The following is a 22,727-nucleotide window of genomic DNA, read 5'->3' on the forward strand; positions in this document are numbered from 1 at the left end:
GTGTGTTCGCAGGGACAGATGGACTGAGCAACACTGGATGTGTACTGGACACGGCCACGTGTGGGTGGCACTGCAGGGAAAGGAAACCTGGAGAGGGCTGAAAGGCTGAATGTTTTATTAATCACCTGGGTGTTGGTTTCCTTGGATGCCCCCTGCAGTCACCATGGGTTTAGCTTTGCTTTGAAAAGACTGGGTTCAGGTGCTTCTCTGGGGAAGCACCTGCCAGTCAATTTGCACTGCTTGAATCACAGAAGTGGCCATTATTTACCTCATTTACAGACAGCTATTAGCAGTTCTCAAGGGGTAACTCTGCCTTTTGTATTCCCACCTCTTTTTCAGCTCTCCAGAGCACAGGAAGGACTTTCTGAAGGCGGTGCACTCCATCCTGCGGGACAAACACAGAAGACAGCTCCTTAAAACTGAAAGCTTGCCCTCCTCCCAGCAATATGTTCCTTTTGGTGGAAAAAGATTGTGTGCTCTAAAGGGTGCAAGGCCAGCCATGAACAGGGCAGGTACTGTAGGGCTACAGACTTTCAAGATCCCAGTAACCCCAGCAGCGTTGTAGGACACACAGTGATGTCTGTCACGTGTATATTAGGATTAGCATTCCCTCCTGTGTATGTAAACACTGCTGGTTTCCCATGCTTCACTTCCTTCAGAGCCTTAAATTGCCTCTATTTCCCTTGCTTTGCACTCGAGGCTCAGCTTCAGAGCAGTGCTTCTGGCCTGGAAGGGAGATGGGATTCCTGGCAGCTCCCGTTGGCTGTGCACTTTACTCCCAGCTGGGGTTCAGCTGAACAGAGCAGCAGCTGTGTGATCCTGAAAAGCATGTACAGAATTTTGGGGTAACCTGAGCACTTTTGAACGAAAATGCACAAGGAAAAACAGCACCCCTGAGCTTGGTTTGAAGGGGCATCTGTGGGTGTCCTCCACCTGAGCCTTTCCAGCTCAACTGCTAAAGGGGACATCCTCCTCCTTCCCACATTTGGAGAAGTTGGCACTTGGTACTCCTATTTTTGTAATGGCCTCTCCTAAACCATGGATTTTCCTTTTCAGTTGACTTCAGGGAAAAGCAGGTTTTCATTTTCAGAACTCTAGATGCTGGAGGGAAGAAGTATTTTCTTCCAACCCCAAAGTACACGGCACAGCTGCGTGTTTTGTTCTGGTCTGTTGTGTATTTCTTGTTCTGCTCACTAGATCCAGCCCTGCAGAGAGCCAGGCTTTCTGTGCCTCCTCAGAAGGGCAGGCCAGGCCAGCGCCAGCTGAGCCCAGCTTCTCACTCAGTGCTGCTGGAGATGCCAGACCTCCTTTCAGATTGGCTCTGTGGGGCATTTGTGTCATGAATTCTGCAGGGATTGAAATCCCACCTTGGAGTCCAGACCTTTCCCTACAGATAAAATTTGCAGCTGCTGAGCTGAACTACTAATTGTAGTTAATGCACCTTGTGAGGCTCAGGGATGTTAAAATGCAGCCTGAACCCCAGGGCAGAGCTGGATAAACTCATCCTGCAGTGCTGAGGTGCTGTTCAGTGCAGGGGAGGAAACTCCAACCTCAGAGCTCTGTGTGTGCCCCTGAAGCACTGTGATGCCTGCAGGATTTACCCCTGCTTGGGAAGAGGATGGGAATTTGCTAATTGGGCCAGTTGCTGAGTAGATAGAACTTCTGACAGCTCTTCTGAGTTGGGAGATTGGTTTTGTCCTCACCCAGAAGTGGGGAAGGGAGCAGCAGAGCCTGAACAGGGATTGTAATGCCCTGCAGCGTCTTCAGCACTGAGGTATCTCCTGGGAGAGCTGTAGGAAAGCTGCTCTGAGCCCAGATGTCCCTGTGCAAGGTGTGAAGCTGTTGGATTTTGGGGTGTGCTGGCAGCAGGGGCTGTGAGTGAGAAGCTGAGCGGAGCAGATGCCGGTGATGCCAGAGCAGAGGCAGATGAGCGGTGCTGGCTGGCTGCCCAGTGCTCAGGAGGAGCAGTTCAGGAGGGCCATGATCTGTGGCATGGTGGGTGCAGAGGCCATGATCCGTGACACGAGGGATCCAGAGGCCACGATTTGTGACATGGTGGATCCAGAGACCATGATCTGTGACCTGGTGGATCCAGAGGCTGTGATCTGTCACACGGTGGATCCAAGGCCATGATCTGTGACATGAGGGATCCAGAGGCCGTGATCTGTGGCACAGTGGATCCAGAGGCCGTGATCTGTGGCATGGTGGATCCAGAGACCATGATCTGTGACATGGTGGATCCAGAGGCTGTGATCTGTCACACAGTGGATCCAGAGGCCATGATCTGTGACATGAGGGATCCAGAGGCCGTGACCTGTGGCACAGGGGATCCAGAGGCCGTGATCTGTGACATGAGGGATCCAGAGGCCGTGATCTGTGGGACAGGGGATCCAGAGGCCGTGATCTGTGGCACAGTGGATCTGAGCAGCAGGAACTCCTCCTGTGGCCGCAGAGGCCTCATGGCGAGGAGGTGAGGATCCATGGCCACAGGGAGATGGGAGTGACGGGCCCTGCCCACCCCAGACAGGACTTAGCTTTAGGGCAGAGTTGTGCCGTGTGTAAAACACCTGTGGGGTTTTATCTTTGTGTGTGCAGTGTCAGCCCCCAGCAAGTCTCTGGGGAGGAGGAGGCGGCGGCTGGCCCGAAACAGGTTTACCATTGACTCGGAGGCCCTCCACGGCAGCAGCCCCGAGAAAGAGCCCGCGCAGGGAGGGGACACTGACCGCTGGGTCGAGGAGCAGTTCGACCTGGCGCAGTACGAGGAGCAGGAGGACATCAAGGAGACCGACATCCTGAGCGACGACGACGACTTCTGCGAGGCGGCGCGCGGGGCGCAGCGCGAGCTGCGGGAGCGGCTGCAGGCCACGTCGCTGCGGCCCGGCCCGGCCGGCGACGCGCACGCCGCCAGGATGGCGCAGCTGAGGAAGCAGGCCGCCCTGCCCGCCATCAACGGCGCCGCCGAGCCCCACGGCGAGGAGGTCATCTGGGTGCGGCGGGAGGACTTTGTGCCCGGCAGGAAGCTCAACACCGAGCTCTGAGGCGGCCCCGGGCCCTCCGTGACCCCGCGGGGCGCGCGCTTGCACGCGCCGCTGCGGCAGCTCTGCCGGCCCCAAGCCATGCGGCCACGCTCAAAACCAGGAATGAACGAGCTTGAGGTCCTGTCTTGCGATAACCAAGGGCTTTCACACTACTTTATTTATTCTAAAACAATCAGGGGCTGAATCTGAGTACGGGGAGAACGTAATCACTGGAAAACAAATGACTCTGGGTGTCTTAACCTCTGTGCAGCCAATGGGCTCCGGCAGGAGCGCGAGGACAGAGGGGTTGGTGAAAGCCGTCGGTCGTAGGCTTATCTCCTTCATGAGGAAACTGCCTTTTTAACCTGTACAGTCACAGTACTCTGACTCCCTTTCCCTCTCTAAATGTAAGAGAATATTCATGTATTTTAGGAACGTGTGAGGAAAGGTTTGGGATTTATGTCGTGTTCAGTCCTCTTGGTCTGTGGCTGGTCTAATTTAATGTCAACGTTGGAAGCTCTAGTTTTACATACTCTTGTAAAGATGCCAAACTCTCTTGGAAGAGATCCAAATTTAACACTTGAAGAGATATTTTTTTGTATTTTACCTGAGATGCAGGGGCACAAAGGGGTAAGAGATTTAGGGTAGCTCCACGTCTAGGATACGAGGCTAGCTTTTTGCAGAGGGTTAGGAACGGTGGTTTTATATTAAAATATGAACTGGAAAACTCTTATTTAGGTACAACTTTCTTCAGGAAAAGGTTTATTGTATATGTTTGAGACTGGAGTTTAGTTAGCTAATAAAAAGAATAATAAATAAAATGACACGACTGAATTGCAGTGGAGCAAAGGGATCTGTGGCGTGCCCTTGCTGGAGGCACAGATCCCTTTGCCCCACTCTCTCTGGCAGAGTTTGGGCTTGGGGGACAAGGAATTCATGGCCAAAAAACTGACCTAGCCCACTCTCCTACTGTGGGTGAAACTAGTGTATTTTAATTCCTTTACAAAAGCTTTTCCACTGCAATATAGGATCAAAAAAGTTCTACACAGGTAAACTTCTTTAACATTTTAAATCTTTTATTTAAACATTTAAAACAGGGTAAAATGTGACTAAAATCTTGTGGTTTTTAAGTAGACTTCCAAATATGAAACACAAAATAGCACTTTTTTTGTTTTTAGGATTTATATAGCTTTCCCCATTGCAGTCTCACCTATAGGAAAAAGAAAAAAAAAGAAGATTATATGAAATTTTGTTTCATTTTGTCGGTATCTATTGGTGTTTGACACATCACTAGGTACTTTGAGAACCTGAAATTTTATAATAGCCTTAGGATTATATTTTATAAAATCCACTCTGACTATATTTTAAAACATAACAAGAATTATCCCCTTCCCCCCAAAACATCCATCACTGTCTGTGTGTCCCAGCTGGCATCCTCCCCTCCCTCCCCTGGTTTCTGGTGCACTATACTTGACTTATGGAAGCTTTCTCTAGTAACTTTTTGCTATCTCCTGGTTTCTTTTGGTAAGAGCTTTAGAAGAGTTTCTACCCCCTTTGTATGACCACCTGGTTGTTTTTGTACCATCACCTGTCGGTGTCCCACGTGCTGGAGGGTTTGGCTGTCCTGGGCTGCTCCCAGAGGAGGCAGTCAGCACTCAAATACTGGAAGGCTGGTACTGGCAAGGTACCGTGGCTCTTGTACATAATGTCATGACATGTCTATGTCAAAGGTTCTTATATATTTCTTTTATAAGCTGAAAGAAGGTCTATTTTTATGTTTTTAGTTCTATGAATGGAACGTTGTAAATGCCTGTCAGAAATAAAATACTGGAGGAAAAAAGAACCAAAAATAGCTGCAGAGAGTGGTGTGTGGAGAGGTCACAGGAGGGCTGTGAGGTGGGAAGGGTGGTACCAGGGAGGAGGTCCTGCATTCCCAGCTGGAAAGGAGCCCCCAGGTAAGGCTCTGCTCGTGTTGTGCTGAGGGGACAATTGCCATTTCCCCTATGGCATCCATAACCAGCTGCTTTTCCAGGCTGGTCACAAGGAACCTTCGAGTGAGTGTTCCAAAGAAAAAGGTAAAAAGCAGCAAATTCCCCACTAATTCCAATTGCATTGGAGGAGCTCCCCAGTCTCTCCATGGCCAGTTCCTTGGCCAGTCCCTCTCCTTTGGGGTGCTGGGTTTGGCCCAGATTTGGGGAGTGTGGTGTGGGTTGGTGTTGGCACAGCAGTGGGCGAGCATGGGCACCCACGGGTGGCACTCTCTGGGGCATGACCAAACTGACACAGGGGAAATGGCATCCAAGTGGGCTGGGGTGTGTGCATCGCTCCCACAGCATGCCTTGCAGCAATGCAGTGTTTGCTGCCTCAGCAGGATTATTTTTGGCTTGTGAGGCTGCCAGGCCAATCCAGACTCCTCAGGAAATCGGGGAAAGGGTGAGAAGAAGACAGCAAGGGCCTGGAGAAGGAAGCAGCACACAAGAGGTGACAAGTGACACGGGCATGTCAGCTCCACAGCTGGAATGCTTTGGCTTTAAAGCCCTGTGCTGCCACCAGCCAGAAACAGAGGACCACAGAGGGAGTTCCTCCTGCAGCTCCCTGTGCAGCTTGGAGAGGTGGGCAGCAGTTCCTTGTTTTTGTGCCAGGCCAGACCAGGGTGTCCCCTGTGGCAGAGGGCTGTGCCAGGTCCCAGCTGGCAGGGTCAGTTAATTGATGTCCCCTCTGCCATCCCCAGGTGCTCTGCTTCTGGGGAAAACACTGCTGGAAACAAAAGGAAACAGTTAGAAATACCACGCTGAAAAATAAAGGGGGCTTGAAATTAATTAATGGTGCAGGGAACAGATCAAAGGCAGAAACTGGGATCCATAAAGCTGCAGAGGGCTGTGAATAGAATACTAAATATGTTCTAGGCTGCCCATGGATGGAGGGCAGGCTCTGAATCAACCTGGGGTGCTCAGAGTGTGGCATTTTGCCTGTGGGCACAATCCTGGGGAGATGGAGGGAGCTCCAGAGAGGGACACAGGCTGTTCTGGAACCCCCGGGAGGGACACAGGCTGTTCAGAGAGGGACACAGGCTGTTCTGGAACCCCCGAGAGGGACACAGGCTGTTCTGGAACCCCAGAGAGGGACACAGGCTGTTCAGAGAGGGACACAGGCTGTTCTGGAACCCCAGAGAGGGACACAGGCTGTTCTGGAACCCCCGAGAGGGACACAGGCTGTTCTGGAACCTTAGAGAGGGGCACAGGCTGTTCTGGAACCCCAGAGAGGGACACAGGCTGTTCAGAGAGGGACACAGGCTGTTCTGGAACCTTAGTGAGGGACACAGGCTGTTCTGGACCAGCTGTGCCCAGGCCCCAGGAGCCTCTGGTGCTGCATTTGGAACCCAGCTGCCCAGCCCTGGATCCAGCAGCTTTTTCCTTCAGTTCCTGGACAAAAACCTGCTCTGCTGCCAGGTTGGTCCAGCAGGAAGCCTTGCTCCTCAAATTTCCTCTGTGGGAGCCTGGAGGCTGCTCTGGCTGCACGGGGTTGGGGTTGGGGTCAGGATTGGGGTTAGGATTAGGGTTAGTGTAAGGATCAGGGTCCCCCAGACGTGCTGAAGGTTTTTCCTCACTCATCAGAGCTGACACCCACATCACAGCACCCCGGCATTCCTGAGTGTTCCCTGTGATTCCTGCTGGGCTGGCACGGTCCGTGCTGTGCCCGTGAGGGCACTGACCACTGCCAGGGTCAGAGTGACCGTGCCTGGACAGGAGTGACCACTGCCAGGACAGGAGTGACCATTTCCATGTTCACTGCCAGGACCAGAGTGACCATTGCTGCCCGGTGCCGATGCTCTCCGTGTCTCTCTCCCAGGTAAATCCAGGATTCGGTGCCGATGCTCTCCCTCTCTCCCTCTCTCCCAGGTAAATCCAGGATTCGGTGCCGATGCTCTCCCTCTCTCCCTCTCTCCCAGGTAAATCCGGGATTCGGTGCCGATCCTCCCTCTCTCCCTCCCTCTCTCCCAGGTAATTCCTGGATTCCCGCTCCGTTCCAGCCGCGGCCGGCGGGTGTCCCCCTTGCCCCGCGAATCCCTCCCGGCTCCTGGGCAATCCCAGAGCAATCCCAGAGTTTTCCGCTCCTGCAGAACCGCCCCTGCCATCCCTCCAGGGGCTCTGCGCCTCATTCCATCAGGGAAAGCAATTCCAGCGGTGGGTTCGGCTTCTCCTGCTCTCAGCAGAGATGAAACCCCTCTAATTCACTCCTCAGAGGCGTTGGAGAGCCCAGGAGCTCTGAGCTTGTCTCGGGGTGCTGAGGATGGGAATGGGCTCCGTGCTAGAGGAGGCAGAGGGATGTGGAGCAAAGCTGGGGTGGAAATGCTCTAAAAGAGATTCTGCTCTGTCCCCTGCGACAGGTTCCTAGAAAAAGATTCACCAAAAATGCCCCGCAGATCTCCAATATGAAATTAAAAACTCGGGCACAGGGAGAGCATCAGCTCTCTTTAAGGTCACTGCAATACCACACTATTAGCTGAATTATTTCTAGGAAAAGGAGATTAAAAGAAAGTTGCTTGAAAAGATGAGAAAATCCAATCCTCCTCATCACCAGGAACGGAGCAGGAGAACCCCCTGATACCCAGGAACAGAGGAAGAGAATTCCCTGATCCCCAGGAATAGAGGAGGAGGAAAAATGTTGTTTTAATTAATCCCATTTAAATGATAAATTGTGTGTTAATCTGAGATTACTCCCAGCAAAGTTGTCACAAGCTGCTTTAGTGGGATGACAGCAGGGGAAAATGGCTGAAACTTTAACTTGTTTATAAACTAACTCTGATGTGCTCCGGTGACCAAAGCCTGGGAGAGGAAGATGGATTGGACACCTGGAATGCAGAATTTATGGACCACAAGGACACTTTGCAGAAAGCAGAAGGTAAAGAAGATGCTAAAAAAGACTCACTACGTTTTGGAAAGGAAAACTACATTTGGAGGAAAAAGGTACTAAAAATACAGACTAATTAGTTTTGGGAGTGAGAAATAATAACCAATAGAGGAGAGAATGCTAATTAATGAAGGAGAATGATGTCATTTAGAACCAATAAATGCAAATTTCTTCTTTCTTGCCGAAAATGTATAAACAAGTGGGGAAGCTGTGTAGCAGTGGAGGCCGTGTGGAGGCCGTGTGGAATTTTGTCAGGCACACACAGAAACCTTGGCCAGGAATAAAATCATGCCTGTCTTTGTGCTGACAGTGCAAGGGGCGTGTTGGGAGAGGGTTTGGTGCCATGGGAGGGTTGAGAGAACCACCCAGAACCTGTCACAGCACAAATATTTATATGGGGACACAAGGAATGAGGGAGCCTTGGCTGTGGGGCAGAACCATCCACCAGGAGCTGAGATTTGCATTTGTAGAGAATTCCCCAGGTTTGAGAGTTCAGCAAAAGCTGACAGGCCAAGAAACACTCAAAATTAAGGGAATAGTTGGGTTTTGATGGTGATCGTGTGAATTATAACATCTGAATTGTCTTGCTGTTCTCTCATGAGACTGAAAATGGAATCAAAGCTTTCAAAACATCTCTCAGGGTCAGAAAAGGGCATAATCCAACAAAACCACAGGAACTGATCCTTGGATGGTTACTGCAAACACCTTTTTAATTCCTGGGGGTCTTTTTGTGTTTTGTTTTTTTGTTGTTGTTGTTTGTTTCTTTTGGTTTGATTTTTTGGTGTTTTTTTTTTTTTTTGGTGTTTCTTTTTTGTTGTTGTTTTTTTTTTTTTGTTGTTCTTGTTGTTGGGGTTTTTTGGGTTTTTTTTTTTTGTTGGGTCTTTTGTTTTGGTTTTGGGGTTTTTTGCGTTTGTTTTTTGTTTGGTTTTGGGTTTGTTTTGGTTTTTTGTGTGGTTTTTTGTGTGTTTCTTTTTTGTTGTTGTTTTGGGGGGTTGTTTTTGGGTTTTTTGATTTTTTTTGTTGTTTTTTGTTGGTTTTGGTTTTTTGAGCTTGGTTGTTTTTTGTTTTTGGGGTGTTTTGTTTTTTGTGTGTTTCTTTTTTGTTGCTGTTGTTTTGTTTTTTGGTTTTTTAATCGGATTTTTTTGTTTGTTTTTGGTTTCTTGAGTTTCTTTTTTGCTTTTTTTTGTTTGTTTTTTGTTTGTTTGTTTGTATTTTGTTTCGTTTTTGTGGATCTTTTTCATTTCGGGTTTTTTTTTCCCCTTTTGCAATGAACCTCCTTGTTCTGCCATCCCGGATTTCTGCATTCAGGGGTGTTTCTTCCCCATTGTTTCATTCATCTTTCCATGTCTAATTTCGTTTATCAGCAAACCCAAAGTTTATGCCCCTCAGCAGAGCCCTGCTGCAGCCCCTCACTAAATGCAGACAAAATGGGATTTTTGACAAGAGGGATTTTCCTCTGCGCCAACCACAGCGACATCAGGGGCTCTGAACTAATTTGCTTTTTTGTCAGCCAGATAAAGATATTAACTTAACGCCTTTTGTTCCTCCACAGGGTGTTTTAGGCAGCGAGCAGAATTAATTGTGTTGACACAATGGATTTATTGCTTCAACAAAACGCCTGTCTGTTTTCAGGCAGTGGGATGAGGGACTTGACAGAAGCAATTCTGGTACCGGGGGGTTCTTTTGAAACTGAATTATGGCCCTGATCAAACACCACTGGGGTAAAACAGAGCCCGAAGGGAAGCCCAGGGCTGCGAGGCAGAGAGCACAGGGAATACATTGATTTTTGGGGCTGTTTTGGCCTGCCCAGGGATGCTCCCTGCTCATTCGCACCCCTAAACTTCCCAGGCGCTGCATTTAATTAGTTCAATTCTGATTCCTCCCCTTCTCCCCCCAGAAATGTGCTTTTCTTGCCAAAGGCTCTTGCTGCCCGTGAGAGAGAGGGGGAATCATGCCTGCTGAGGTGAATAATAATAAATAATAATAAACCAGGGCAGGTTTATTTTCATTTGCTGCAGCCAGACACAGCCCGGGTGTGCCAAAACATTTCCCATTTCCCATTCCCGGGGATCTGGGGCTCACACCTGGTCAGTTCACTGATCCTGGAACAGAGGCTGGGCAGAGCTAAAGAATAAAGCAGGGATTTATTAAAATGGATAAGGATCCACCTTGGGCAGCACAAGAGCCCAGCCAGATGGACCCCAAATGGTCCCAAAATGGACAACCAGCCACAAATTTTCACCCTTTTTTATAAGTTTTGGTCCATTTCCATGTTGGGGTTCATTCTCCAATTCCAGCTCCAGGTTCTGCAGTCCCACTCTCCCAATTTGCTCTCCTCAATTTGCCAATTTTTACACTTTTTGTGCCTGAACTGCACTGGTGTCCCTGGCTCTGGGAAAGGATTAAACCCAGAATTTGGACTTAGACCTTGGAAAAGGCTCCCAAACTGAGGAGCTGCTGGAAGTGAGAATGTGGATTTGTGGTTTAAAGCAGAGAAAGGAAAGTTTAGAGTTTTAGAGCTTAAGATATAGAAAAATAGAAGTAATTACAGAGGTAAACAAGGAGTTTAGAGTGCAGCACTGTAGGTTTGGGTGTCACAACACGATTGGCTGAGAAAACTCACACTGCAGGTGCTTTAAAATATCCCATTGTTGGTTTTTTTTGCCAAAAATATCAGTCTCTGTATCAAAGCCCTTTACACTGCACTTCTTTAAAGCCACAATAAGTTGGAATTGCTCTCAGGCCTGCAATAAGCACAGAAAAGCATTTTTCCTGCTTTTTCTGTCAGGTTCATTCACTTGCTGCAAAAACTGGCTGCAGCTTTGGGCAGCACAGTACAAGAACGAAAAGCTGTTAGAGAGCATCCAAAGGAGGGAATGTTTGTTTTGTTTTGCTAGTTGCACTTTTTGGTATTTTTGCTTGTTTCAGTTTTAGTTTTGTTCTGCTTGTTTCAGTTTTTGTTAGCTTTGCTTTGCTGTTTTTCAGTTTTTGTGAGTTTTGCTTTGCTTGTTTCAGTGTTTTGTTTGTTTTGCTTTTCTTTTCCAGTTTGAGTTCGTTTTGCTTATTTCAGTTTTTGTTCGGTTTTGCTTGTTTTAGCGTTTTGCTTGATATGTTTTGCTATTTTCAGTTTCTGTTTGGTTTGCTTGGCTTGTTTCAGTTTCTGTTAGTTTTGTTTTGGTTTTCAGTTTCTGTTTATTTCGTTTTGCTTATTTCAGTTTTTTGGGCTTTTTGCTTTTTTTGCTTTTTGCTGTTCAGGGCTCTCTGAACAGCCTCGGCCCTGTTAATTCATTCTGTTGATTCTGCTGGCTGCAGAAAGGCAGAATTAAGAGTGAAATGGGATTGGGAGCGGGTTGTGCTTCCTCTGGGGGGAGATGTGGGGCTTTCACTTGGCCTGGCCTCTTTGCTGGAATGAATATTGTTCTCCTTGGGCTCCAGAGCATCCTTGGGATGCAGGAGAGCATCCTTGACTCCAGAACATCTCAGGGCTCCAGGAGAACATCTTTGTGTTCTAGAAGAGCATCCTTGACTCCAGCCCCTCTCCTCCATCCCAGGGTGCTCCAGCCTGGCTTGGGCACTGCCAGGGACCCAGGGGCAGCCCCAGCTGCTCTGGGCACCCACCAAATTCCCACCCTGCCAGGGAATTCCTTCCCCAAATCCCACCCAAACCCTCTCTCTCCTTTTGCAGCCGTTCCCCGTGTCCTGCCATTCCCAAACCCCTGCAAACAGCCTCTCTCCGTTTTTCCTGCAGGTGCTGAAATCCTGCTTGTCTTTCTGAGGAGTTGGTGATTGCCTGCACATTCCGTGGTGTTTTGGGATGATGGGAACTGATATTCAGCAGCAGTCTGACGTGGGAATGGTGACAGCCTCCCAAAGGAAGAGGCCTGTTGGAGATGTGTGATGGTAACGTTCCTGCACGGCTGCTTTTGTGAGGGGGGATAATTTGGCAGCCCTGGAGCTGCTGTTGGCTCTGCAGCTGGTGGGGAATGATGGAGTGAACGTTCCCCAGAGCTGCTCTGGGAGCCTGGAGCCTGCTGAGCTGCTCTGGGGTGAACTGGTGCCGTGGCGCTGCGCTGCCTCCCTCAAAAAAGAAATTATTTCATTTTTCTTAAACCTTTAGGAAAAGGAATTCATGCTCAAATGGCCTTAGCTTTTATTTTTTCCTACAAATAATGTTGGATCCTATGTGATAATTTATCCACAGAAACACATTTTTTATCCTCCCCTACTCCTAATGAGGAATTTCTGCAGACAGAAAATCCTTAAATGTGGAAAGGCCAGAGGCTGGTACAAGCTGAACAGAGGAAGATAAAGATCAAATACAAAACCATGGTGTAACGAGATAAGAAGCAACTCAGCCTCAGAACAAAATATTTAGATAAGGATTGTTTGGGGCACTGCAGGGAAGGCGTTGGAGGTTGAGGGCTCTGCTGTTCCTCCCCACACTCCTCATCCTCCCCATCCCTCCCCAGCCTCTCCCTTGGGTTGTTGTCCTTGGAGCTGCTCAGAAATGGTCACTGAGCAAGGACGGTGCTGCAGAACCACCATGGAAAGGAACCTGGCCTGTTTGGAATAAGAAAAATTCCCTGTCCTTGCTTTCCTGCAGAGGGGGAACTGTGGGGTAATGATGCCCGTGTCATAAATCTATTTTTATAAATTTTTTTTTAATTTTTAATTTTATTCCCATTTTTAATTTACTATTTTAATTTTTAATTTTATATCCCATTCCCACCTGTGCAATCTCAGCGCAGTCACGGAGGGAGGCTGGAGCCCAGCCCCTGGGTCAAACCAAACCAGTGGTTTTTTATCTTTAATGGAGACAGCAGCTGGGAGTGCTGTCAGCCAGCAGGAATGGCAGGAATGCTGCCCACAGGAGCCTGGGGACCCGTGGGCAGAGAAAATGAAAGGTAACGTGGTGGTGGTGGTGGTGTAACCTCCAGGGCTGCAGCCACAAATGATGGGGTTTGTGCAGAGATGGGAAACTCTTAACCAAACCAGCTGGGGCAATGCCCATCTGAGGGCTCAGCTCCCTCTGAGCCTCTGGAGCTCTTTGGCCACTACAGAAATCCCCTTTTGGGTTTCTGTGTCCCTGTTCCAAGCCTGGAAAGTGTTTCAGACCCAAATTTTTAGCACATTTTAGGTCCAGATACACAGAATAAAAGTGCCTGCAGCTCTCACCCTCTCTGGGGAGAAGGGCAGAGCTCCAAGCAGGAAAACTCACAGAAAAGCTGGAAACTGACTGCAGGGGTATAAATTCCTTAACGCATGGGAATGGGGGAAAAGGGGAAGGTGCAATTTCCCCTGCACACGTTTGTTTGCCACCACACCAGTAGGATCCTGAGGCTGGCAGTGAGCTGTGGTTTGCTGCTCACAGGCGTTTTGATGCCTCCCCTTGGTGAAATGACATGTCTGAATGCAGAGAGGAGCAGCTAATGAGAGTGCTGCCTCGCCCCTTCCCTGGGTTTTAATTATAAACAAGCAGATGCAATTCAGAACATCAAATAAGATTTCCCCACATTCCCTTCCGAAAACGGTTTTGAGCAAGATGAGGCACTTAAATCTAATCCTTCCAAGAATGCACAAACACTGAATCCCTGGTGCGGACACAATCTGACCGCGAGTTTCTGTGGAAGCCTAATGCTTTTGTAAATTAATCAATAACATGGTTAAATGATATTTGCTCAGCTAATTATTTTCCGTGTCCTGTAAATCAGAAGAGCCTCAGTCCCAGGGAGGAGCAGCCCTGCTGTTTGTGCCCCGTTGGTGTTTACCTGCTGATGCTTTATTTGTTTGTGTCTGTTTGTTTGTTCTGCTGCAATGATAATTCCATCTTTCTGACCCTGCCAAATCCATTCCAGCAGGGAAATGCTGTCCTCCAAACCCAAACTGGGGGAGCATGATTTCATCCCCTGGGAAACCCTGGGGATGTTTTGGATGCTGGGGATGGACCTAGGCTGGGTTCCCAGTGATTTTGAAGCATGGGGTGGGTGAGATGATGATGTTCAGGGCTTCCTTGTGACCTAAATTATTCTGTGATTCCAGAAATTTGGTTATCTAAGAAATTTCCCCACTCACTTCTCCTGAAGTCCTGTAACCAGCAGTGATCGCAGCAGGCAAAGCAGCAGAAACCCGATTATACCTAAAATAGACACTATACAAATGAATATATAGAAAATATTTTACTACATTTATACACATATTTTGTAGAATAAAAACTATACTATATTTAGTGTATATACCCCCAGCATGGGGTGGCTGAGATGATTTTCAGGGGCTCCTTCTCACCTGAGTTCTTCTGAGATTCCAGCAATCTGCTTATCCAAGAAATTTCCTCACTCAGTTTTCCTCAAGTCCTGGACCCAGGCACCTGCAGAAACCCAAGAGGACAGATCAGGGCCCCAAGGGCCAGAAGCAGCAGGAGAGAACCCCTGCCTTCCCATTTTCCACGTTTTCCATGTCTTCATGGGCAGCAGCCAGCAGCAGATGCTGGGTAAGTCGCTGGACATGAAAGACAAACTGAATGTGGAAAGATTTGTACAATGCTTCTGACTTGGCCTCCCCTCCTAGCCATGGTTTACACGCACAAACACACCTGGGCAGCACAAAATATTCCCTGGAAATGGGACTTTCATCCCTTTGCACATTCAGCACTCGTGCATTTGCTTTCTGCTTTTGAATACATATAAATGGCAAGGGAAAAAGAAAGTTCACATGAACAGCAGCAGGCTTGGGTTTCAATATCCAGCTAGTTATAGCCTAAATTGTTCTTTTACTGTGTAACAAATTAGGTTTTCTCTTAACACATGGAGTTCAATTTGGCCACAGAAGTGTCCTGGTTTGTGCCTGGGTTTTTATTTCCCATGCTGGGGCACATTCACAGATTAGACTCAATATTTCATGCATGCATTCATAGCTATAAGAATTTGTAAGAAGGATCTACTGTTCCCTGTGTGTTTGGGGTTTTTTTCTTAGATTTTCGCCTGTGGTTTCTGTTGTTCTGGTTTTCATAAATATCTTCACCTGGCATTTTGCAGGAAAGCCAAAAACAAAGACAAGAAACCTTCAATGGGCAGTTCACCTTCTCGCCATAAATCTAAAGGGGTTTTGGTTTTGTTTATATCTATAAATATATTTTATATATTTTATATATATATATTTATATACATATATATAAAAAATAATATATATTTTAAATATATATTATAAATATAAAATATTCCTGATTTCAGCACCCCCCAGGGACTGCACCAGGCCTTCCCATCCCTCAGCATGAACACAGCCACAGGTAAGGGCAGGGCTTGGGGCTCTTTATTATTGATTTTTAAAATAATTATTCCCATGCAGAGCACTTGCCTCAGCAGGGACATTCATCCCCAGTGGCTCTGGCTGCTCCCAGCTCTTCCAGAGGGATTCCAGGTCTGGCAAAAAGGAATGAGAACCAGCCTTGGCCCCTTTGCTGTGGCTGGGGGCTCAGCCACCCCAGTGCGTTCTGGATGTTATATATATATAAAAGTAATGTTATACATATATATAAATAATGTTGTTTTGGTAGTGCCTTGTGTTATTTTGGTAGTAACTTGGCTTGTTTTGAGAGTGACTTGGGTTATTTTGGAAGTACTTTGGTTACTTTGATAGGAACTTGGGTTATCTTGATAGTGCCTTGGTTTATTTTGATACTAACTTGGTTTATTTTGAGAATAACTTGGGTTATTTTGATAGTATCCTGGGTTATTTTGCTAGTAACTCATGTTATTTTGATAGTGCCTCGGATTATTTTGATAGTAATTTGGATTATTTTGGTAGTACTTTGGTTATTTTGGTAGTGCCTTGGGTTATTTTGAGAGTAACTTGTGTTATTTTGGTAGCAACTTGGCTTATTTGGTAATAACTTGGCTTATTTTGATAGTGTCTTTTGTTATTTTGATAGTAACTTGTGTTATTTTGTTAGTAACTTGACTTATTTAGATAGCAGCTTGGGGTTTTTTGGGTAGTAACTTGGGTTATTTTGGTAGTACTTTGGGTTATTTTGGTAGTACTTTGTGTTATTTTGGTGGTGGTTTTTGTTATTTTCGCAGTAATTTGAGTTATTTTGGAACAGTTTTTGTGTGCTGAGGCTCTGCCCCAGCGTTGGAGCGCATTTCTGTGTGACAAACAGCAATAAATGGTTTGAGATTACACCATGGTATGGAATCCTGCTGCCATGAGGAGCTGAGTTAAACAGCTGAGGGTTTGGGGTTTATTCTGCCTGGGACAGAAGGGATAACAGTGACTAAAGACAAGATAATAATGGTTTGGAAGAAAAGCATTCACTCAGGGATTGATTCACTGCAGGCTTAATGGAGGGTTGCCTGCAGAGTTTATCCAGCAGAGGAAGGTGAGCTGGAATACATGAAAAAATATCCTTTATTTCAGAGAATAAACACAGCTCTCTGTGTACGTCCCAATTACCCTCCTTCCAGGGAAAGTTAATATTTCCTTTGTAGCCCATTCAGGTCAAACTCATTCACAGCCTTTTTTTAGAGGCAGCAAACTGGTGGCTTACAGCATTTCTCTTCCAGAATTGCACACAACACAAACACAGGATGCTTGCCACAGAACTCTTGTGGTATGTATATATAAATTTTTAATTATTATTTCTTTATTTTTAAAATATATATTTTAAAATTTTTAAAATATATTTTATTATTTTTAACATATATATTTTTAAAATATATATTTTTAAAATTTTTAAAATATATATTTTAAAAAGATATATTTTTAAATATATATTATTTCTTTATTTTAAATATATATTTTAAAAATATATACTATTTATTTTTAAAATATATATATATTTCTATTTTTTAAATATATATTTTTTATATATGTATTTTAAATATTTATGTTTTTATACAGGGATCCTTTGTACAACCAGCCCTAGATTTTTGCTGAGACCCGCTCACACACACCAGCACAGTTTATAGGCATAAGGAGCACAAACAACCATAATATTTGCTCACAGTTCCCATTCAAACAGGCTAAATTACATTATTCCCATTAAGATCGTGCTGCCATGATAAGCAACCATGTAAAAAAACAAAGCCCAGTAAAAAAAGAGTAATTCCAGGCAAATTTGTTTAATGAATGATCCAAACCAATCAATAGCAGCAATATTTTAATAGGGTTTTGCAAGCAATTGATAAAGTGTAACTGCAGCCCCACAGAAATCAATGGGATCTTGCATTGACTGGACTGGGAGCATCCCAGGGTGAAGCTGCCCAGAGCATCCCAGGGCAGCCCTGCTCCCCCAGGTGATCCCAGCCCAGGTAAGCGGTTCCCAGAGCCGGGAGAGCCCTTCCCGGGTGTGTGGGGCTCCCTGCACCCCGTTATCCCGGCTGTGGGGCTCACATCCCCAGAGGGACGTATAAACTGGATTTCCTTGCTGCACTCCCTCCTCTGCTGTTGGACTCCTCAGGATGGGACCCCAGGGCAATCCTTGCCTCCAACAGCAGCAGGAATCAGTGTGTGGAAATAGGAATGTGACATTCTCCCCCCAGTACAGCCTTTTTGTTGTTTTGTAGTTTTGGGTTCTGCCTGCACTTTACATTCTTGTTGCTCCCTGCCATCCCTCCAGTGTCTCTGTTCCTCCCCACGCCCTGCCAGGTGCTTTAATAAGGCCCAAATAGATTGGGTTTTATCAGCTTTTGACACCAAACAAAACCTGACCTTATGTTTTTGCCACGTCCATGCTGAATTTTATTTTGCTTCCTGAGGAATTGTTTCCTGAGGCAGGGGAACCTTCAAAGAGCGCAGCACAGGGATGTGCACAGGGATGTCCCGGGAATTCCTCCATCTGACCCTAAATCTGTGGGACCTGCAGTGCCCACCCTGGCACCTGGGTGTCCCCTGGGTGTCCCCATGTCCCACAGCAGTGTCACTGGGTGTCCCCATGTCCCACAGCAGTGTCCCCTGGGTGTCCCCATGTCCCACAGCAGTGTCCCCTGGGTCTCCCCTGGTCCCCAGCAGTGTCCCCTGGGTGTCCCCTCTCCTCCTGCTGTGTCTCACCCACCAAAGGCTCTGATCCCTGCCCCACAGCAGCCCCACCCAGCCATGGGGCACTCCCTGGGTGTATTCCTGCACTCTAATCCTGTTTTTCTGAGCGCTTTTCATCCCCTCTGCAGCCATGCCCTGGTGATTTCCTGCATTGCTGCCCCTCCCAGGAGGATCATTTCCAGCATCCTGGAGAGGGAGGCAGGGCATGAGGCAGGGGCTGTGCTCCAGCTGTGCTCACCTGCAGGGGCTGCCTGCCTGAAAAGTGTTCTCCTGGCTAAAAAAAAAACCAACCAAAATTACATTTAAATGCTGGTTTCTAGAGAGATTTCCCATCAAAAATTGATTTCTGGTTCTGGAGTTAAAATAAGGAATCCACAAAGCAGTTTGGGGAATTGAGGGGTAAAGGGAGATGATGGAGACTGTGTTCAGGTTGAACAGCAAGGTCTGTGTGCAGTGTGTTCCTGTGAGGGACCAGGGTCCTGCCAGGGAAGGGAGATTCCTTCAGACCCATCTCTGGCCTCTGATTCCATCTCCTCCTTTGTGGCCTCTGATTCCATCTCCTCCTTTGTGGCAGGGATCACAGGGCCTCCAATTCCTGCATCACAGGGCTCTGCTTCTCCTCTGCCTGTGGAACTGCTCTCCCTGTAAGCACAAACCTGGTGGTGATTTTATTTCTGTGCACAAACCTGGTGCTGGGTTTGTTTATTTCTGTGCACAAAGCTGGTGCTGGGTTGGTTTGTTTCTGTGCACAAACCTGGTGCTGGGATTGTTTGTTTGTCTCTGTGCACAAAGCTGGTGCTGGGTTTGTCTCTGTGCACAAACCTGGTGCTGGGTTTGTTTGTTTCTGTGCACAAACCTGGTGCTGGGTTTGTCTCTGTGCACAAACCTGGTGCTGGGTTTGTTTGTTTGTCTCTGTGCACAAACCTGGTGCTGGGTTTGTTTGTTTCTGTGCACAAACCTGGTGCTGGGTTTGTCTCTGTGCACAAACCTGGTGCTGGGTTTGTTTCTGTGCACAAACCTGGTGCTGGGTTTGTTTGTGTGCACAAACCTGGTGCTGGGTTTGTCTCTGTGCACAAAGCTGGTGCTGGGTTTGTTTGTTTGTCTCTGTGCACAAAGCTGGTGCTGGGTTGGTTTGTCTCTGTGTTCCACACCTCAGCTGAGGACATTCTTTCCTCACCACGTTCCTGGCTGTGGGCTCGAAGCTGAGCTGCCCGCACGCCTTGGAGCGTTTTCCACGTGGAAATGTGACATTGCACTGAATAATTTGCATTACCTGGCCCTTCCTTCCAGGAACCAGCAGGGCTGTGGGTGCTTTGGGTGGACAGTTTCCTTTCCGTGGCTTTAGCTTTGGCTTTCAGCATGCTGTGCAGGCACCTCAAGCTGTAATTAAATTAATGCCATCACAGGCAATGGCTGGTGTTTCCACACAAGCAAAAACCCCCAGAATATTTCCTTCTTCCACAGCACTCCTAGGGCTTTGCTGGGCCAAATTACGAGTTTATTTTTTAACTTGTATTTTTTTTTAGCTTGTTCAAAGTGGTGGAGAAAGCAGCAGCACATCAGCTTCTCCACCAGCTGTGAGCTGTGACCATCCAGCCTTGTCTCAATACTGCTATATTGATATACTGATATATATATATATACATATATCAGTATTTAGCAATACACTGCTATATTGATATCTTGATATATATATATATCAGTATTTAGCAATATACTGCTATATTGATACATTGATATATATTAGAAAACTTCTACAAAGTATCAATTAATTTTAATACTCAGTGTAAGTTTTCTAAAATCTATGACAAGTGTACACACTTAGCTCCATGAAATTCAGAGGCCAGACAATTCTTCTAAGTGTCAACAGTTTACATTAAATTATTAATAAGAGTGCCACCTGTAGTTTTGTACAGGATTGATGTAGTGAATACAAAATGGCACTTGGCATCTGAAAAATATAAAAGCCACATTAAAAATATATGTAAAAGTATACTTCAAACATACTTCTACTGAGAAAAAAAGTGCCTTTCTTACACATCAGTAAATAGTAGCAGACCAAATCAGGTAGGAACCTGAGAGCCCCTGAGTTTCTGGAGAGGAAAGCAGCCCAGGTGGGTGCACCAGCAGCATTTCCTGGGCTGCCTGAGGCCCCAGGGTGTTTGCCCAGGCTTGCAGGGATCTGGGAGTGACTCTGGGTCTGTGCCCTGCACATCCTCTGTGTCAGATCACCCCCATGTCACCGAGGCCCCTGGGGTGGCACACAATGACCGCATTTTTCTCCTGGTTCTCGTGGGGAAGATCCCCCAGCTGTGCCTCTGCTATGATCCAAAATCAGCTGCTCTGAAGCTCAGCCTCCTCTTTGCTTGGTTGTCCTGGTGAATTTTGGAGCCTGGCTTTGATGCTGGCTGGAATACTTGACTTTCCTGTACCTGCCTAAGATCATGATTAGGCTTTTGTGCTGCATCAAAACGAGAAATCTGCATTAAAGGGCTGCACCAGGTACCTCTTGGCTGGATGGGAAGGCAAATACCAACCAGCTGTTTGCCCAGCGCTCGGGAAATGAGCCCCACTCCAGCCTCAAGCAGAGCTTTTGTGGCAGGAACAGCTGTAATGACCCATTTCAAACAATATTCCAGCAGCAGCGAGTTCAGGCCTCCTGCGCTGGATTTCAGCAGAGCTGCAATGGCGCAGTTGGGAAATGGTGAGCCCCGCAATGAGGCACCTTTAATTGAATCCTGCCGCTTGCTCAACGCCAGCGGCCCTTGGGGCGGCCCAGAGCAGCAGGGAAAGCAGCCCTGCCCCACCTCTGCGGGCTGCCACTGCCTGCAAACCTGCCCGGCTCGACAGGCTGCGCTCGGAGGGGATGTACAGCCCGTAAATAGCAGGGCTGGAGCGCTCGGGAATGCATTCCAGCTCCGGGGCTCCGGGCTGTGTGGAGCCTCTGCCCAGGAACCCGGCACGAGGAAACGCTGCAGAAGACATTGCCTGTGCTGCAGATTCCACTGGAGCTCTCCAGAGCATGGTTTGTGTGAGTAGGTGACCCTGGCAGCTGGAGGAGCAGCTCTGGCGCAGCTGGAACATCTTTGGGCACCTGGAGCATCTCTGGGGCAGCAGGAGGAGCAGCTTTGGGCACCTGGAGCATCTTTGGGCAGCTGGAGGAGCATCTCCGGGCAGCTGGAACATCTTTGGGCACCTGGAGCATCTCTGGGGCAGCTGGAGGAGCATCTTTGGGAAGCTGGAACATTTTTGGGGCAGCAGGAGGAGTATCTCTGGGCAGCATGTCGTGCTGCGTGCTGCAGATCACCGGGCTGATTTTCGGCGCCGCGGGCATGCTGGGCACGCTGGCAGCCACGGCCATGCCCCAGTGGAGGGTGTCTGCCCACGTGGAGGCCAACCTGGTGGTGTTTGAGAGCGTCTGGGAGGGGCTGTGGATGGACTGCATCAGCCAGCTGGGGCTCAGGCTGCAGTGCAAGCTCTACGACTCGGTGCTGGCGCTGCCGCCGCCGCTCGAGGCCCTGCGCGCGCTCATGTGCCTGGCCGTGCTGCTGGCCGTCCTGGCCTTCCTCGTGGCCATCGTGGGCGTCAAGTACAGCCAGCCCAGCAAGGAGAGGCCCCGGAACGTCAGCCCCTTCATCCTGGTGGCGGGGGTGGCCTTCCTGCTGGCGGGCGGCCTGGCGCTGGTGCCGGTGTCCTGGGCCGGGGGCAGCATCGTCCGGGATTTCTACGACCCCGCGGTGCCCGCGCCGCTCAAACGGGAGCTGGGGGCCGCCCTCTACGTGGGCTGGGCCAGCGGCGCCCTGCTGCTGGCTGCGGGGGCCATGTACTGCCACGTCTGGGGCCGCGCTGGCAGCCACGGCCACCCCTGGCTGGCGGCTCGGGCAGCGCTGCCCCGGGCGGGAGCGCCAGCCCTGGGCGTCCATGCCTACGTGTAGCTGCTGCCCACGGGGAGCCTGGGCTCCACAGGACCCTGAGGACCATCCACCCCAGCCCCTGCCATGGCAGGGACTCCTGCCACCATCCCAGGGAGCTCCTAGCCCTGTCCAGCCCGGCTTTGGACACTGCCAGGGATCAGGGGGCATCCTGTGATCTCCCTGCTTGGATGTGCTGATGACTTCTTCGTTTCCCTCCAGGAGCAGTGATGTGGGTGCTGTGCTGTTTGCCGCTGCCTTGGATCTCTGCTCTGATGCCTGGCAGGAGCTGCTCTCACACAGGCGTGTGCTCAGGGTCAGCCTCCATCTCTCTGGGCACGAGGAATGGCAGCAGCAGCCAGCAGGCTCTCAGGGAAGGTGAGCAGCTTGTGCTGGGCAGTACCCAGACCCTGAGGGGCAAGGGGAGCAGGGCATTTCCCTGGGGAGTGCAGTGTCCCTAAGGAGTGCCCAGGACACGCCTGGAGCTGGCAGCAGGGCTCAGAGAACAGAGAAGCTCCAGCTCCCAGTCCTGGCACAGAGATGTTGGCGCTGCCCCAGCAGAGCCCTCTGGGGCTGCCCATCGATGTCTCTGATGCTTCTGGAGCTGGTGCATCCTCCTCATCTCCTCTGCAGGGCATGGAACGTGGCTCATGGAACAGATTTTTGATCTTTTTCCCAGTACTGGCTTTGCTGCTGCTTGCCACCCCTCCTGCCCCTGTAAAACTCAGCACAGACTCTGCTCAGGAATTCCTGTGCTCATGCAAGATGCAGTTCCCAGCCAGGGAATCATCACAGAATTTCTAGGTGGGAAGAGACCTTTAAGATCACAGGGTCCAGCCCATGTTCCAGCCCCTCAGCT

General features: G+C 48.6%; 2 protein-coding genes across 5 annotated transcripts in view; both read left to right on the top strand.

Moving 5' to 3' along the window:
• The window catches only part of TIAM1 (TIAM Rac1 associated GEF 1), a 142,474-nt gene extending 137,607 nt beyond the window's left edge, over positions 1-4,867 (top strand). For all 4 annotated transcript variants that reach the window (XM_063150258.1, XM_063150255.1, XM_063150256.1 and 1 more), the window contains 2 exons: positions 340-512; positions 2,596-4,867. In XM_063150258.1, coding sequence (XP_063006328.1) covers positions 340-512; positions 2,596-3,038 — 616 coding nt within the window. In that variant the 3' untranslated portion in view covers positions 3,039-4,867. The remainder of the gene's footprint in view (positions 1-339; positions 513-2,595) is intronic.
• Positions 4,868-20,797: 15,930 nt separating this feature from the next.
• On the top strand, positions 20,798-21,892 carry LOC134415029 (claudin-8-like). Its single transcript, XM_063150356.1, has one exon. The coding sequence runs from the start codon at positions 21,239-21,241 to the stop codon at positions 21,890-21,892; it is 654 nt and encodes a 217-aa protein (XP_063006426.1). The 5' UTR covers positions 20,798-21,238.
• Positions 21,893-22,727: the final 835 nt, after the last annotated feature.

This window comes from Melospiza melodia, chromosome 2, assembly GCF_035770615.1.
Source record: "Melospiza melodia melodia isolate bMelMel2 chromosome 2, bMelMel2.pri, whole genome shotgun sequence".
Taxonomy (NCBI): domain Eukaryota; kingdom Metazoa; phylum Chordata; class Aves; order Passeriformes; family Passerellidae; genus Melospiza; species Melospiza melodia.